The sequence below is a fragment of the Gekko japonicus genome, unplaced genomic scaffold (assembly GCF_001447785.1).
Source record: "Gekko japonicus isolate JY-2015 unplaced genomic scaffold, Gekko_japonicus_V1.1 scaffold840, whole genome shotgun sequence".
NCBI lineage: Eukaryota > Metazoa > Chordata > Lepidosauria > Squamata > Gekkonidae > Gekko > Gekko japonicus.
This window is the reverse complement of record NW_015170298.1, coordinates 173,146-191,965: the sequence shown is the minus strand read 5'-3', so window position 1 is coordinate 191,965 and position 18,820 is coordinate 173,146. Positions and strand designations below refer to the sequence as shown.

At 43.7% G+C, this 18,820-nt stretch overlaps 1 protein-coding gene across 2 annotated transcripts in view; it reads right to left on the bottom strand.

Moving 5' to 3' along the window:
- XPNPEP1 (X-prolyl aminopeptidase (aminopeptidase P) 1, soluble) overlaps positions 1 to 18,820 on the bottom strand; it is a 44,192-nt gene that overhangs the window by 22,537 nt on the left and 2,835 nt on the right. For both annotated transcript variants that reach the window (XM_015417933.1, XM_015417932.1), the window contains 4 exons: positions 14,583 to 14,703; positions 11,001 to 11,064; positions 6,856 to 6,960; positions 6,058 to 6,150 (listed from right to left, as the gene is read on the bottom strand). In XM_015417933.1, coding sequence (XP_015273419.1) covers positions 6,058 to 6,150; positions 6,856 to 6,960; positions 11,001 to 11,064; positions 14,583 to 14,699 — 379 coding nt within the window. In that variant the 5' untranslated portion in view covers positions 14,700 to 14,703. The remainder of the gene's footprint in view (positions 1 to 6,057; positions 6,151 to 6,855; positions 6,961 to 11,000; positions 11,065 to 14,582; positions 14,704 to 18,820) is intronic.

The following is an 18,820-nucleotide window of genomic DNA, read 5'->3' as shown; positions in this document are numbered from 1 at the left end:
CACCAATAAACATAACAGACTGAGAAGAGAACAACCTGGACTTCTCCTGATTAACTGTAAGTCCTAAGATCCACAATGTGGCTAGAGCCAGAGCAACACTGTCTACGAGCATCGCACTTGAGGGGGCTTTAAAAAACAAGTAATCCAGTTATGTGTTGATGGTGCAGTCTTGAAATCAGAAGTGGGCTACCACTACCAGCATGCATTTGGTGAGTACCCTTGGTGCCATAGCTAGATCAAAGTGTAGCACAGCATACTGTAAATGGGTAGACCCACATCTGAAGTGTAAAAATCTCCTGTTGCTCTGCAAAAGTGTGAAAATTATCATCTTTCAAATCAATGACCACAAACCATGAGCCTGCCTCTAGAAGCAATAAACCTGAGCCAATGTAGTCTTGCAGAACTTTGGCACACTAAAGAACTCAGGTCTAATATAGGTCTCTTACCCACATCCTTTTTACCTATGAGAAGGTACCTAGAGTAGAAACCAGATGCTACTTCTGACTCAGGCACAATAATAGCCTTCTTTATTTAACAGGTAGGAGACCTCAAGCTCCAAAGCACAAGGCACCATAGAGGTACAAATTGGAAGCAAATGATCCAAAGGTGAATATTTAAACAGTAAATAGTAATCAGAATACACTATAGATAACACCCGAGAATCCTTGGTGATGTGCTCCCACGTATGTGCAAAGACCACCAACCAGAAGATAAAACAAGGGGCTGGAGGGGGGGGGGGGCTTCTAGTTATTGATATGATTTATCCCTTCCCACCAACTCTCTAGGGGAATGAGGAGGCTGCTTGTTTGGTTGCTTCTTAGAGTGTTGTGGTGGCCAACAGTGCGGCCTAAATTTGGTCTCCTGTTGCTGCTGGAGCTGAAATCTGTAAGGCCTCTGGTATTGAGGGTGTGAAATATGCCTGGGGAAATACCTGTTTGAAGGCCAGTAATGCCTAGAGTCTTTGCAGTGAGCATGTTTTTGCGATCTCTATCAAACACCTCATCCATTTGGGCACTTAACAGCTCTCTGCTGTCATAGGGTAAACAAACTTTGCCTTGGTGTCATTAGACAGAGCAGTAGAGTGTAACCAGGCGTGTCACTGTAGTAAAACATTGTAGTAAAACAGTGTAGTAAAAAAAAAACCCTCCTTGCCGAATCCACCACATGCTGGGCAGCATTGATCTGCTGTTTCCCAAACTTGACACCCTCTGCTTGGATTACCTTTGCCAAGAATTTCTTATCATTCAGCAAGGTGTTAAGATATTGAGAAATGCGCTCCCAGAGAAACATCTGGTACCTGCCCATTATGGTGTTAAAGTTGGCCATATGGAGTGTGAGGGCACCAAAAGAATAAACTTTTCTCCCGAAGGTATCCAACTTTTCCCCTTCTATATCAAAGGGTGAAGTATGGGCCCCAGAATGATACCTTCAAGGGGATGATCTCAATGACGGACACATAAGCCACAGAGTGGGAGAAGATAAATTCACACTCTTCTTCCCTTACTTAATACATGGTCTCTAGTTTCCTTGCAGAGGGAGACACTAAGGTAGGTTTGGCCCACACCCCTGTAGCAATGTCCAGCAGCCCCTGCAACATGGGGAACGCTAGTGGACCTGAGGAAGCAGACTAGAGAACTTTGAGGATTGGATCCAACAGTTGTGGATCTAAGCACACAATATCCAATTCCAAGGATACTACCATTTGAATTAATGGTTCCATATAGAGCACTGGTTCCCAAAGTGGGCAATACCGCCCCTTGGGAGGCGCTGGAACGATTCAGGTGGGCGGTAGGAACCTTGGGTGCAATTGGGGGGTGCTGAATAAAAATAAGGGGGCGGTGGAAGCATAAAGAAAGAAGAGTCCAGAACCTATCTAAAGCAGCCTTTTTCTGCCTTCTCCTGGTCTTCTCTGCGGTCAGAGAGGGAAGTGGAGGTGGAGAGGGGTCCCCACAGCCAATCACAGCCATGCGTTTGCAAATTGCAAACCTTGTAAGGCTGGTGTTGCTGCTGGGCTATTGTGTGGTGGCTGCTGCTGGCCTCTGGCTTCAGGCCTTCAGCTGCTGCTGCTCTGTGCCTGCCTTGGCCTGCCTGGCTGCGTGGTGGACTCACTGCACAGCCAATGGGAGAGCTGGAAATGGCCAATACATTAACAGAATTATATATATAAGATAGGTAATACCTGTTCATTTTCATAAGTGGAGATGAATGGTTATCCACCATTATAAATATCTTTGGCGCTTTACGTGGTATTTTTCCATGTGGGCTTCTTTCCGTGTGGTCTTTTTTCTGTGGGGGCCTTTATTTGTATGGGCTTTTTTCCATGTGGACATTTTTCCACATGGGCTTTTTTCCTGTGAGCATTTATGAGCACTGGAACAATCCAGGTGGGCTGAAACGATCCAGGTGCAGATCCACAAACTGCATCTTTTTGTCCATTTCTTGAAGGTAGATTTCCAGGGGGGCGTTGAGTAATTTTTTTTCTGAAAAGGGGGCTGTAGGCCAAATAAGTTTGGGAACCTCTAATATAGAGGCACAGATCCTCAGTGGAAGAAATGGAGCCCAAATCTCCAACCACATCATCTGGAGATAATTCTGATGGGGCATCAGAGCCCCCTTCAGAGGTCCTGATGACTTCCTCCAAATCCAAGGCCTCTGCTTCCAGCTTTAATGGATGAAGAAACATCAGTAATTGAAACAATGAATTCAGTGCAGGAAGAGCTTGATTGGAACTGACCACCAGTGCAGATGCTGAAGACGGAGACTGGAAGCATGGTGTGTATTGTTCCCGAGGCAAATTGGTTGGCCAATATATGGGTGATGGAATTGTGTGATAGAGGTAGAGCCAATGGGATTCGACAGAGCCAACTTCTTCACTGGAAGTTGAGCGGGTTCAGGTGATGGCTGTTCAATGTCTACCACCTCACCATCCAAGGACTCACCACCAATGTAGGAGGCAGCGATGGTGTACAAGTCTGAAAGGGTTAAGGAATACCAACCTATGATGGTGAAGAGAGCTTCGGAGGAACATCCTTAGACTTAATTAGGTCAGCCCTTAGACTACTTAGACTGAGGCTCTGAAGAACTCCTTGGAACTGGTAGCAACCTCAGAGCCCATGGGGTTCCCAGTTCCAACATTGATCCTGAGGGTGCTGACTCCACCAAGGGAGTATGGATCCGAGCCTCCGGTTCCTCAGCCCTCTGAGCAGGCTGATCTTTTTCCGGGGTTCTGATTGTTCCCAAAGGAAAGCTTTTAAGCAAGATGCTCTTTCTGACCAAACCTTGGGGATGAACTGGTGTCAGATGGAACAGGCTGCCACATTATGAGACTCACCAAGGCATGTAAGACAGTGCTCATCTTCATCTCAGCAGCATCTTAGTCCTGCACTCCCTGAATTTCTTTAAAAGGGTCATTTTTAGCCGAAAAAAGCAACTCTCTCAATGACAACTGAGGTTAACTCAAATAGCTAGACTTGGTCCTTTCTCCACAGCAGGGAAGACAGGACTAAAGGAAAAGTGCTCCTTCAGCCTCCATCATGTGCCAGTTTGGGCAGGAAAACACTGGCACACACTGGAGGGAAGGGGGAGGGGTGCTCCAGAAGGAGCTAGAAATCTTGAGAAAAATTGCCTTTGCAGCTGGCCTGTGCATGTGTGGTCCTACATAAGACTGCACAAAAGCCACAAAAGTAAACACTTTTTTTTCCTGATCTATTTATTATCTGCCTCCTAATGGTTTCAGAGACTTTTAAGGAGTGTTTTGAAGCAGGATTGGCACCTACTTGCAGAAATCTTTGTTGATCATATGACTTTTAACTGATGTGCCAATTTATTACACTGGTGTCCATTTGCATATATAAATAACAGTTCTAAAGGTAAAAAGCATTTTGCTTTTCTGTTTGGATTATACCTATATGTGTCACAGCAGGCAGCTTTTTTGAATATGCCCATACAAGGAGAGGTTTGTACCTATTATCCCTGGATTTTAATAAGTCCTTGCATTAAAGACAATCTGCTGCCCAATTAATTGAGGGCACCTTTTACAAAGGCTTTTAATAGATCAGTCAATGTTGCAGCCCTAATTTTAAAGTTACATCAGAACAAGAACTGGTGAGATGAGTAAGAAAGGACTCAAAGCTGATACCATTTCACTGCTGTAACTAAGACACTGTCTTGCTACTAACTGAGGTGAATAAAAAATACTAGCGGTAGAAACTATCATACTTGATGAAATCCTGATAACTGAAAAGGTGCGTAAATGACTTTTTCCAGTTCCATCACAAGGATTTCCAATAGTCAGAGTCAGCGGGCCATCTGAATGCCTGAAGCAGAAAATTATAATCCATTCCTCAGCACATATTCCAGAGTGATAGTTAATACAGAACAATAAACTAAATAGCTAGCCATTTGCTGTTCTTCACTATGATCCATTCTGCTAGGTAGGGCTGGCCATGAGGAACACAAGGATTCAATGTTCCCTCTAAGCTCCACAGTGTTGTGCGTAGAAATTCTACCTTGTGGGCAAAAAAAGCTAGTAGCGTTAAACCTGTGAGCAAGTCTACATTTGACTATCGCATAAATTAGTTTTTTAGAAGAATCTCAGAGTAAATTATTTTAAATTATATTTAAACTATATTTTAAGAATAATTTAAACATTGTAAGAGAAAACAGAATCAAGACAAATCTCACTCACCCCTTTCCACTATATTGGTAGACCTGTCCTCCACAGAAAAGGTCTACCCACCCCTTTCCACTATACTGGTAGACCTGTCCTCAGGAGAACAAGTTACCCACCCCTTTTCCACTATATTGGTAGACCCGGCCTCTAGAGAACAGGTCAACCCACCCCTTTCCACTATATTGGTAGACCTGGCCTCCAGAGAACATGTCTACCCACCCCTTTCCACAATATTGGTAGACCTGGCCTCAGACCATCAAGCTGTGCTGAGCCTTAGAAAACATACCAGAACTGGGGATGGGGGGAATCTTGCAGTCTACTTTGTGGGGTTTTTTAAGTGAAATATGACAACCAGCATTACAGGTCAAATATAACAGAGGAGGAACAATAAAAAAAGCACAAGAGTCCAGTAGCACCTTAAAGACTAATAAAATATGTGGCACGGTATGAGCTTTCGTGAGTCACTGCTCACTTCTTTAGGAACAATCACTGTCTGAACCCTGCCTAACCTAAAAAAAAGGAAGTTGCTTAAATGTTATCAACCTGCCCAAACTACTTAATTATTCAAATATTTATATCCCACTTTCCCCTGTGACTCAAGGCAGCTTACAAATCATACTGAAAAGCACAACAGGGGTGTTAAAAAAAAAAGAATTTCCCCCCGGCCCAATTGTAGCCTACGGGGACCATTATAGTCAATAGGCCTCATAGGATATAATGGAAAATCTATCTGGGGGTATCGGGGGGGGGGCTGTTTTTTGAGGTAGAGGCACCAAATTTGCAGCATAGCTGCTGGTGCATCTCCTCAAAAAACTCCCCAAGTTTCAAAAAGATTGCGGGGGCTCTTTTTGTAGCAGGAACTCCTTTGCATATTAGGCCACACACCCCTAATGTAGCCAATCCTCCAAGAGCTTACAGAGCTCTTCTTACAGGAGCTACTGTAAGCTCTTGGAAGATTGGCTACATTAGGGGTGTGTCGCTTAATATGCAAATGAGTACCTGCTACAAAAAGAGCCCATAGGCCCCAGAAGAAAGTGCCCCATCCTCCATTGTTTCCAATGGGATTCAGCCGTATTTGTGGGCTGAAGCACAGATTCTCTGAGCTGCATGTTAACATTCTGTGCACCAGTGCCCCCTAGCACAGCTTAGGGGGAACTATGCACAAGATATGTTCTATGATTCCTCATTTCACTTGCCCCAACAGATTTTCCAAAACGTAAAGCAACAAATAATTGTAAAGAAAGGGGCTGTTGTTGTTGTCTGGGGGGGGGGGTGTTTTAAGAGCAGTTGTAGAGATATTATCCCTCTCTTTGAAGTCAAATGTTCAAGTAATACAAGGGACTCTAAGTGTTCACAGAGACAGGACAATACAGCCACAAACTAACCTGCTGGAATAATGAATGGATCTACTCCAACTTTGGAACCCTGAGGAAGTACACTCACAAGCCAGTCCTCTTGTGTGGGAACATCCTTCAGACCTGAATGGAGAAGAGATTATAAAGCAGATTGCAAAGGTTAAAGCAAGAAACACAAGTACGAAGACATGAATAGCAAACTGAATTGAAGAAATCTAGGTGGGGGGGACTTTAGAGTAAAGAGGACAGTGCAGCAAGACAGGTCTAGTTGGAACCAGACACATAACCTGGACAAGATGCTGTTACCACAGCTCCAAAGCCATGACAGACACATAACCGATACCTTTTCACTAATACAGTGGATCTGCCCCCATTGCCAAAAATCAAAGCACATGTTGCTGTCTCCATCCTTTACTCATCGAAATATACCAGATTTTTAGCAAGTTTGATTATCCTGAGCTCTGGGCCTTATGATGCAGAACAGAATGGTCTAGAATGGCACCATTCCAAATGATTTCATCTCCTCCTTCTGGAAGGGATGCAGAGCTGAACACACAAAATAACCTTATACTAAATCTTGCCATCTAATCCAGTATTCTCTGTTCTGATTTGCAGTGCCACATCAGTCTTTGCCAACCCTGCTAAGTCATATCCCAGTTGGTGGACATTAAACCCATTCCATTAAATATGTTTATTCCTTTTTGGAAAAAAGCATCCTTATTCCTATTCCTTTCACTACTTAACAACAAAAATTAAAAAGTATTAGTAAGCTTCGGAAGTATCCACAGAGTTTAAGTAGAACAAAGTACAGGACAGACTCTCTCTTACCTATCTTCATGAGTGTCCAGTTAGAATCCATTTGCTGGGCAGCCTGGAGAAAGTAACGTCCGTCTGTCCACATAGCTGCATCCTGTTCTGTTATAATGGCAGTTCCTGTCAGTGAACACAGAAGCTGCTTATGATTTCTGTGTACATGAACAACAAAGAACAAGCAGGTCATGTTCACATCAGTAGCCTGGCAGGTCCAATATGTGGTGATGTATTATTTGAACTTTGTTTTGAAAGGAACAACGTGTTTATCAGATTAAGTTTTATTAACTTCAGAAAGCTTCAACCCAAGGCCAAGCTACTGGCGTTTCTCTTGAAAAGACTTCAGCAGAAGGAAACCAGGGGTCATTTCCTGCAGGAGCGCACAGGAGCGGAGCTCCGGCAGTAAAGAGTCCAGGGGGTGGGCACATGCAACAAGCCCCACCCCCTGCTCCCAGCAGCCCTCAGTCAGAGCAAGAAACAGCCAGGTAAGTTGCAGAGCCCCCCCCCCCGGCCCAAAACAGCCCAGTGGCATCTTTAAGTCCAAGTTTTATTCAGGTCTGCACATCCCCCCCCCCCCCAATAGCGAGCAATACAGAACAGTCCAGTGGAGCCTGAGCGGTGGGTGTTGCCTTCTTACACACTTCCGGTGATGTCAGGGGGCGTGGCATATGCAAATGAGTTATGCTGATGAGTTATGCTAATGAGCTCCTGCACCTCTTTTTTTACAAAATGACCCCTGAAGGAAACCATTTCATTCTGCCACCTGAACCCCTCACTATTCGTTACATGAGAAAAGGAAATAGTTCTCATCTTCTCCACCATTGAAAACTCCTCCTTGTCCTTTACACTATCTGGTACATGCTGTATACACCTGGAAGAGGTTCCTGTTATACAACCTCTGTATCATCCTGCCTTCCTAGTCTTTATTCCTAGCTTACAGTACTGGGCTATGACTAGGCTGACTACAGGCCACATTATCAGAAGGACTGCCACTCTCCTGGCACCTCCTGCTGACAGATCAAAACCACAACTGTGAAGAAGCTTTTTTGGTGCTTGTACCAGTTTTGTGGAATGTATTTCCCACAGATATTAGGTGCCCTGACCTGGATGGCCCAGGCGATCTCACTGGATCTCAACAGTTAAGCAGGATCAGCCCTGGTTAGCACTTGGCCACCAAGGAAGTCCAGGGTTGATGCGCAGAGGCAGGCAATGGCAAACCACCTCTGTTCGTCTCTTGCCTTGAAAACCATACAGGGACACCATGAGTTGGCTTACTCGACAGGCACTTTCCACCACCAGACATTATGCAGACAACCTCACTATGTGGGCCTTTTGTTCTGAGTGAGCTGTTAATTTGTAAAGGGAGTGATGCAGTGTTGACAGCAGAAGATTCTGGGCTGGTTTGGTATTCCTATTGTAGATACGGATGTTTTAGTTCTTGTCTGGTTTAAAATTGATTTTATTGACTTAAAAGAAGGCTGGGGGCAACTGATTTAATTAATTACTAGAATTAATTACTATTTCCATGGATGCCAGTCATTCTGCATACCCTTGTCCCCTGGCTCCAGGTTCCAGACTAGAAATATAGCAGCTCCTGCAACATCCTTGTGCTAATTAATGCACCAGGAGTTATACAGGCTGAGCAAGTACAAGGATAGAGATGATGACCAAACCTCTTGGATCCCTGCACACAAGATACATGCAATGCCCACATAAATGTTTAATGAAGGAGGTTTTTTTGTACAGCAGTGTGGTACAGTGGTTAGTGTGTCAGAATAAGATCTGGGAGACCTAGCTTCAAACCCCCACGCTGCCATGGAAGCTAGCCAGTCGGACACTCTCAGCCTAACCTACCTCACAGGGTTGTTTATTTATTTATTTGGTTTATACCCCGCCCTCCCCATTGTGAGGACAAAATGGAGGAGGGGAGACTGATGCAAGCTGCTTTGGGTCCCCACTGGGGGAAGAAGATGGGGTATAAATGAAGTAAATAAATAAAAATTGAACTAAAATACTAACCTTACACAGTCATCATGTGTGCTCTCTGCAAGATCTGTCTACTTTAAAGTTAAATAATTTCAACATTTTGCTGATAATGATGAGTACTAAGAAAAAAAACAATGCTGCACAATACTATAGAAAAAGATGCATGTATTGCAGTGGATGAAGAAAGGCAAGACACAGAGACAACAAAGCAGAGGGTCTGTTCAAGAAGCTCAGACGGATATGGAACCCAAATCAAATAGTGACGTGATGCCTCTGCAAAAGAAGGGCAAATGCCACTTGGAAATACCACGCCAGACACATAATACGGACCTAAGACACTGGGACTAATAGGGACATTCTGTCCCTGGCGATTTGACCACACTTACAGCATTACATGGCAATCTGGGTGCTTCCACAATTATTAGTAGCTTGCATATTCTCATTTTAGAGAGCGGGAGGGAGAGGGAGAGAGACAAACAGAGAAAACTCCACAAAGCAGGTAAAGTGACAGGGTTCAATGTGAATCAGTGGCACAGTTTGAAATCCCAGTCTCTTGACTGAAGTTTAATGCATTTAGCATCATAATATTCTGTCCCTATGCAAGATGAACCAAGGGATTTTCCCACTACTTCCATTTCAACACCCAGTGATCTGAGATGCAAAAAACCTTTTAAGAAGACTGAATGTCGCTAGCCACCATTGTTTAATCACTAAATCCTGATGTGTTGGATGATAATCTGCTTCCACTGGCCCCAGAACGGCAAACTGCAAGTATTGTAAGAAAATGGTTAACAGGATTTTTACTTCACTGAAGGGTCATCCGGGGGTCGGCCTTCAGGGAACACTTATTACTGCACTGGTCTTGCCTCATCATTCCAGCTGGAACAAATGCTGAAATGGGAAGGGGAACCTTCCCTCCCTTTTCCCCTTCTTCCCGGCACGCAAACTGCAAAGCTGAACAGCGTTCCAAAAGTGAACTGAGAAAACAACACGCAAGCCACCCAACAAAATGTATTAGCAATGTCAGCATCTCTACAAATGCAGAACAGATATTATAGAATGCACCAAGTCTATGACTCAGCCAGTTGTAGGTTCTGCCTGCAGTGGACCTTAACAGCTTTACCCCCTTGAAAAGTTACATTCAGCCACAGCCAGTTAATTGGGATTTATAACTTCCCGTTCCCCAGTATATAAAATCACAAGAAGAGGGATGGGCATATGTCCCAGAAGATTCTTTTAAAATGTTCTGTTATTTCATTCGAAACTGTAGGAATTGTAGACTCCAAGCCAAAACTGTGCCTTATTAGTGAAAGGGGGGGGGGGGAGTCCAACCAATTTACAACTGGACTAAATGGGATAGGGTTTTGCAGGCACATGAATGCTGTTCTGACCCAAATTGTACAGATATGCTCACTTCTTTCAAGATATGTGCTGATACGGTACTGCCACAAAGCAAAATATTTATTTGGTTAGGTTTATTTAAAGTAAGAGTCTGAGTGTACATGTTTACAAGAGATTTTGTGGGAATGCAGAAGGCAAGTGGAAATTATGTTCCAAGGCTGTGTCACGTATTTTATCTTCATATATCAAAAGAGAGAAAATGTGAGTTTATATAGTTCTGACATGCATCACAAGAGTTTCTTTTCCTATGAATACACAGAATTACTGACAGTTCTAAAAGGCACGCAGATGCTTCCTGTGCTGTATCTATGGCTGGGCGACATCATTTCAGACAGGAGACAGGGAATCAAAATTTTGAATGCCTCCCTCCCCATCAGTTATTTTCACGTGCAGGGACCATTTTATGTTGGGGGCATGCCAACATTCTATCCCTATCTGCATTCTGAAATGTTACAGCTCAGCAGCACGGCGATCCCACTGGGTTTGTTCTCATCTGTTTTAACTCTATGCTGCACTTCATGAACAGCACCGCACAATTTTCTTCCTCAGCTGAGATAATCTCCATGTAGTAAAACAAATGTGTTAAGCAACCATATCCAGACAGGATGTGAAAAAGGGGGGTGGGATTGTGTATAGCCGTTTAACACATCTCCATAGATGGTGTGGGAATCTGAAAAGTTCACATGGAGGGCTCTGATCATCTGAGGAGGAGCTTGGCACTCAAGAGCTTAAGAACTGCCAAATTAGATGTGTCAAATACAGTTCTGCGAATGTACCTGCTGAGCCATCAAACCCACAGATGAACTCTCTTCGGCAGTCACAAGGCGCAATGTACTCACTCTGGAAAACACAAAACAAAGGGGGGGGGAGGGAACCTAATTATTTACTGCAAAGTGGCACCAGAGGCAGCTGGAATAAATACAGAGATTAATTTTGCTGCCCTATTGCGCATTCTTTCAGACAAACAGAAGACACATTTAGAAAATCTCAACTATTACAAGTCTGTAGAACCTTTAAGAAAACAGTTCTTCCACTGAGACCTTAAAACTTGTGTGATTAACCCAGTTTGAATGGTTGTTTGTTATAAATTGACAGTTCTTTCCCTCAAAAATTTATCTAGGAGTGCTCATGTTTATTTCACTCTTAGCTGCAAAACTGACCAACAAAACAAATCTGCACGTTGATGTAGCAGCCTGAGCAGATGGAACTCCCCAGTTATCTTCTGATCTCAGAATCTGAAATCTGGGGTGCTTTGTATGTGTTAAGGCCTGGGTTACCTAAAGCTAGATTTTACAAGAAATACTTGAGAACCAACTTCCCCTAAAGGTTTTCCATTCAGAATTTCAACTACTATTAAAAGGTGATACTGGACATAAACCAAGACAAGAAGGTCGAGAAATCTATGAATGGGAAATTGTCTTGCAGAATTCCGAAGCTAGCTCTGTACTGAGGCAGTGATCCCAGGAAGCAGAGTTTGGGGTGCAGTAGCCTCCACCACCATCTCACATCTTGCCCCTATCACTCTCTTGTCACTATTGTGTTCATTACCTGAACAAGGCATGAGAGTCTGGGAAATCCTATTGGGCATGCATGGTGTTTCAAGATGCCCAAGGAATAAACTTGCCAACTCTGGGTTGGTAAATTCCTGGAGATTTGAGGGCGGTGCCTGTGGAGGGCAGAGTTTGGGGAAGGAACTCAGCAAGGATGTCATGTCATAGAGTCCACCTTTCAAAACTGCTATTTCATCCAGGGGAACTAATCTCCGTAGCCTGAAAATCAGTTATAATTCTGGGAAAACTGCAGGTTGCACCTTGAGATTGCCAGCCTTACTAAAGAAAGACAATAGAAAGAATAATAGCTGTTCCACCTCCTGGATGGGAACAGGAAAAGAAGGAGAGGGATGGGTAGCAACCAAAAGGGTGGCCTCAAATGGCCCCCATTAAACTGCCACTGTACACAGCCTAAAGAACTAAAGGAGCGTCCTTCTCTTTTCTTACTATGCTCTCTGCCACAAATTCCTCACTTCCTTCCCTTGTTGGCCTTTAATCATGGTTAAGCATTACTTCTGCACCAACACCAACCACTTCCAAAGCTAACCAGGTTCCCACTTAACCAAGGATTGCAAACCTCCTTCAAACCCAGATGTTAAACTTTAAGATGGGCCTTCTGCTTAGCATTAACCCAGATTAGCACCAGTGCAAATGTAACTTCCAGTGCAGAAAGTACACCTTTGAGGAAGAAAAACATTATCCTCCTCCTTTAAATTATTCAACCATATGCAAATTTGCCTACTTTGCATCAGATGTTTTGATAGCCTAATCTGGAGCATCTTTAAAAAATACAAATCAGACATGCATGAAATGCTAGTTCCAGCAAACTCCTGCCTGAAGCCACGGTAATCGAGCAACATTGATAAATGACTCCTTGCAAACAAAAGTTTGTAATCTACAACAGCAACAGTGGCTGAAACACATAAATAAGGGACACAGTTTTGCTGAAGTCACAGTAGGTAACAAATCTAGTAAACTGGTTTCATTGTTTACATCCATTCAGCTCTCTGCCCAGAATAAACCTGATAAACCCGCCCAACAAGAAAGCACAACACAAGCACGTCTGACTTGCTGCATTCCCCAACCAGACACAAATAACCCTGCAGGTCATATTTCTAAATTCAACAGGAATATGTTAGAAGTCTACCAGGTGTAATCAGAGCAACAGAGAAGTACCCCCAGGCAGGAGGAGAACATGCATTCACTACGAAAGAACCTCTCACCTATAGCAACTAAGAGCAGAATAAATCTGCAGGGTCTGCCTACAGTTCAAGACAAAGGACTCAGGGCCCTAACACAATACTCTGCTCTGCATACCACATTGTAGAGATGACAATGCCAAGAATATCAGCTATTTAATATCTGATGGTATGAATGCGAGACCACATTCCCTCTAGTTGCTTCTGTTGTTAGTTCATTATTTACTGCACCACTGTGCCTGTTTCACAGGCTTTGGGAAGCTTCATTTGCAATGTGGGGTACCTTTCAATTATCACAAGAAATCTGGGGGAGGGCAAAATGGTCACTTGCACATTCTATTACTAGTCGAGTTCCCAAATTAACACAGCAAACCTAACATGCCACCTTATGTACATTCTATAAGTATTTATAGTTTTACAAGTGGGAGACCCACAAAGCATTGTGTGTGCACGCATGTGTATCTCATCTTCTCCTGACAAACTGTTTTCTCTTTCCCTTCCCTGAAAGCACCTATAGCCCTCCTTTTCAGCTTCTTTCTCTCCTCCCCCCCCGCCAGCCAACCTTCATCTGCCCTCTGCCTTTAGCTTCTCTTCCTTCCCTCACCATCCCTCCATGGAAAAACTCTATGTAGTTCCAGCCAATGTTCCCTCTAAGCTGTGGAGTCTTGTGAGCAAAACTTCCACTTTGTGGGCTACTGGCACTTAAGTTGTGAGCGAGCAATTTGGCTACTGCATAGATTCATTTGCTCTGGAGCCATCCTTCCTGAGCTAAGGCAAAAATGTGTGAGCCGGAGGCTAAAAAAACGTGAGCGAGCTCACACTAACTCAGCTTAGAGGGAACACTGGTTCCAGCTGCTGGACTGTGCTGCAGCCCCTTCCCCCCACACACTTCAGTCTTGGTCCAAATCAGGCCCAGCACTGGGTTCCCAGAAAAGATGTAATAATTGACCCCTTACTGAAATTTCTTAGGGACAAACTGGGAAGGGCTGATGTAAAAACTTGCAATTATGCCGTCCTTAGAACCTGTACCAAGTATGCCATCCACATGGTAAGAGTACTATGGTTAGCACAGAAAAAGACACCTGAAATTTTAAGATTCTTCTCATGCAGGACCAAAAGCTCAAAAAGTTGCCATCTGATCATGTCTCTTTAGATAATTACTACAGAAAGACATTAGGCCTGCCAAATCTCGCCAAATCGTGGCGGGGGATCTGCATGTCTTTGCAGAATCCTTGCCGCGGGGACGGCGAGACGCGTTGCACTGCCATCGCCAGGATATGACGCTATCCGTCGCTCTGGCAACGGGGCTGTTTGGAGCCCTGTTGCCAGAGCGACGTGTAGCGTCAGATCCTGGCGACGGCGGGTGCAACACGTCTCGCTGTCCCCGCAGCAAGGATTCTGTGAAGACCTACGATCCCCCACCGCGACTTGGCAACTCTAAAAGACATTCTAAGGTTGTAAGCAGTTATTTTGGCATGCTTTCATATAATACTCAAAAGTGTGATAACTATTTCTACAAATGAAACACCATTGGTTAGAAAACCTTAACACTTGGATCTTTTTCTAAGGCATTCCCATTCACAGAAGTCAATTCTACCAAATCCCATACCTGATGTGCATCTCCTGAGGGCACAATGTAGGCTTGGATTGGCTCTGGCACATATTTGGAGTTTTTCATTGCCTGCCGCAGCTGTTTAAGTAATTCTGTAGTAATCTTTGGAGCCATGTTCCTACAGGAAAAAAAAATTAGCTACAGTCCTGTGAATTTCGTACCCAATGAAATTAACTGCCACAATGAAATTTCTAGGCAGTATGGTTGCCTGGGATTTGTCAAGTCCTGTCAATGTTTTTTACACTCAGAAATCATAGTGTGAAAAAGTATGTGAACTTTTTCAATTTTTCCAGCATAAAAACTGAGAAATTTCATGGAAATTCAAAATTTCCAACATTTTTACATCTCCAATAGTAGTATCTGTTAAATGGAAATTAAGCTTCTGAAACTAACAATTCATTCTCCTTGATTCTTTGCTTTGCTGGAAACAGCAAAAGAGGATTCCTGGAATGTAATTATGATTGAAATATATAACCAAACTATTTTGGAAATTAAAAGTTCTGTAATCTTAGGGCCATTGTTTTTAACCAGTTGGGCAGGTAAAGAAACTAGCAGTCTCAAAATTCCCTGAGTGACATATTTTTTTCATGGAGCTCTTCACCAGAATATCCACCTTTGAGTCTATCTGGTGACCCCATCTGGAAGACACAAGCTCTTTCTTTCCAGTCACCATATGTTCTGTTTCCTACAGCATAACTCCACAACTGCAGATCCTTTTTTATGCCCCATCCAGCAACCCTTCTTAACACTTTTTGTTACATTGGCTTCCAAGAGTGTTTTCAGCAACCCATTTAGGAATGGAGGCCTTAGAAAGCTTAAGTACAATGAAGTTTTGTCATTCCTCCTATACACACACACAAAAACCCTGACTCACCTGAAAATGTCTATTTCTTATGAAGTAACCCTTTGTGATGTCAACCCCATGGGAAACCGTGGCATGATAAGGCACATCTCTGCTTTTCATAAGGATGTATATTATAACCAACTTAATCAGTGTTCTTAAATAAACTTCCATAACTGTAACTCAGGATTAAAGCGGCATGCTTTGATTCAAACTTAGTATCCCAAACAGATTCCTTTACCTTGGAGGACTGAGGTCATATTAGCCCACTGCAGTAGTGAAATGACTGAATGGAATAACAAATGTACAAAAGTGTGCAGACACTCTCTCATCAACCCAGTCTCATCAGCCCAATTAATTTGACATTCAGAATTGAGTAGTGGATGTACATTCAACTATATCAATTTAACCTTTTGAAAGAAAGGGGGGAAAAGCCTAGTATGTGCAATAGTCATGCTGGACGTCACTTTATTTATTTATTTATCAATCACATTTCTACCCTGCCCTCCCAGGCAAGGCCGGCTCAGGGCAGCTTACATGAAATCATCACATAAAATTACAACAAAACAGTTAAAACAATGCTAAAACCATTAACCATCTGAATTAATACGTGCTAGTATTTTGTCATTAAATTTAATGATGGCTGTAGTACTCAGTTCTGTCTTCACATATCCGGCTCCTAGACTTCTTCGGTGTCTCTCAGGCGATTGGCTCAAGCTGTTATTAACAATACCAGGGGCAACAGGGCTCTCTATCTTTAGTATTAGTTATCAACAATGTTTAACGGTGGTGGCAGCTCCAAAGGCCTGGTGGAAGAGCTCAGTTTTATAGGTCCTGAGGAACTGTAAAAGGTTCCACAGGGCCCTGATCTCTTCTGGGAGCTCATTCCACCAGAATGGAGCCACCACTGAGAAAGCCCTGGACCTGGTTGTCGCCAGCCTGGCATCCTTAAGACTTGGGAGGGCCAGTCAGTTCTGGGCCCCTGATTGCAGTGCTTTCTGGGGAACATGTGGGGAAAGGCAGGAACAACTCTGCCCCTTGAGGCACTCCACAGTCCAGTGAGTGCCTTTGGGACAATTGTTCCCCCAGTGCCACCCTTTGTCCACGACCTTGGAGAAAGGAGACAAGCCACTGCAAGGCCAACCCCTGAACACCGATGTCAGCGAGGTGGTGGGTCAGTAGCTGATGGCTGACCATGTCGAACGCTGCCGACAGGTCTAACAACAGCAGCACTCCCAATCCTCCCTGATCCAGATGCCTCCAGAGGTCGTCCATGAGGGCAACCAGTGCCGTGTCCGTCCCATGATCCGGGCGAAAGCTGGATTGGAAGAGATCTAATATGGAAGTGTCATCCAAAAAGCCCTGTAACTGAATTGTCACAGCCCTCTCTATTATCTTGTCCAAATAGGGCAAGTTGGAAACTGGCCAATAGTTTGCCAATTCAGCCGGGTCCAAGGATGGCTTTTTCAAGAGAGGGCGAACCACTGCTTCCTTAAGTGCCTCAGGGAATAGTCCCTCCAAGAGGGACTTGTTGACAATCTCCTATAGGGCACCTTGAAACCCTTTAAGGCCAGCTTTAATTAACCACAAAAGGCACAGATCAAGGGAGCAAGAAGTAGGGCGTACAGTTAGGAGCAATTTGTCGACTTCCTCTAGGCTGAGTGGGCTAGGCTGGCACCAGGTCACTTGTTAAGCACAGCACAGCAGCCAGGAGATCCTTCTGCTAATTGGGTACATATTGTCTGTTGTATTCCAAAAAGGGCTAGAAGTATGGAGCCTAGCTAGTGCAGCTTTTCACCATAACACTGAGATGGGAGAAACTGTGCTTGTAGAAAACTCCTCTCAAGAAACTGAAGCATTTTTAGAACATGACAAATGCACTGCATGTATATTTACCAAGTATTATCTGGCCTTACTGTAGCCCTTACTGAAATATATCCATTATTTACTTGGAATGTCCAACTACGCTTTATAAGTAACTGCTGCTTGACATTCAACAGCGGATGGACGACTTCCAGACTCTAGTCCAATGTCTTCCCCACCTATTGATTTGCTAATGAAGTAGAAAGTGCTTCCGGCAGCCAAAGCTCAATATTTAATATAGGGTGCCCAACACACTAGCCAAATCATATTAAGATCCCAGTACTTTGTCAATAAATGTGTTTGTTGTACAAAAACAGGACTGAGAGATGTGAGTCCTACAGGCTAGAAAGAAAAATTAAGGATCTATGGATATTTTTCTATTTTCAAAATTGCAACTCAAGACAGAAATCTCTGAGAGCATTTGAATAAAATATATAAATGAGCAAACAATTCATGTGTTTCAATAACTTACTTGCACACGGATTTTCCCCCCAAGGCATCTATTTTTTTCTGTTTCTCTTTTAAAATCCACTTTGCTTTCAGAAACTTATTCCAGTAAAAATAAGTCAAGGGTAAATCACATGCATCTACACATCTTATGAAATCAGCATATCTTTAGATTCTTAAATCCAGTGACTGGAGCTATGAACAGGCAAGACAGATCTTTCTACAAACCTGAAAAGGGCCCTGGGTTTGCAGAAAAATGTGATTTAAAAAAACAACAACAACACTGGGCAGCTTTAAAAATCTGAAAATGGTAAGAAGAGCACCTGTAGCTTTTCAAAACTGATTCCCTCAGCAGCTGTTGCTAAGCAACCACAGCTTTTCAAGCTTGGCTCTGCTAGTAAAAGGCAGGGGGAGGGCCCTTTCCAGCCCTATTTTGGCCTTTGAGGGAGAATTCATTGGGACCAGGCCTGGCTAGGGTTAGGAAATTCCTGGAGATTTTGTGACAAAGTCTGAGGAGTGCAGGGTTTGGGGAAGGGAGAGGCCTCAGCATGGTATAATGCCATAGAGTCCATCCTCCAAAGTAGCCAAATTATCCATGGGGTAGATATCTGGAGTTCAGTTGTAATTCTGGGGGATCTCCAGGTTTCACCTGGATGCTGGCACCCCTAGGCCTGGCAGCAACCTCTAAGTGACTGGATGCCACCATGACTCAAGTAACTGGATGCCACTTACATGACTCAAGTAGGCCTGGGTGCTTGCTACTGTTCAACAGCAGTGTGATGTAGCAGTTAGAGCTTCAGATTCAGGTTTGTGAGACCCAGGTTCGGATCCCCATCGTGCTGTGGACTAGTCACATACTTTCAGCCTAATCTACCTCATGGGGTTGTTGTGTGGATAAAAAGAAAAGAACAATGTAAGCTGCTTTGGTTCCCACTATGGAGAAAGGTGGGGTATTAAAAGAAGTAAATAAAGAATAAATATAGCTGAAGATGGGAGGCAGATACAAGGTACACTGGTGAATGGCTGAGAAGGAGAGAATGAGGCAGGGAGAGGACATCAGGATTGCCAAGAGGAGGCAAAGAGG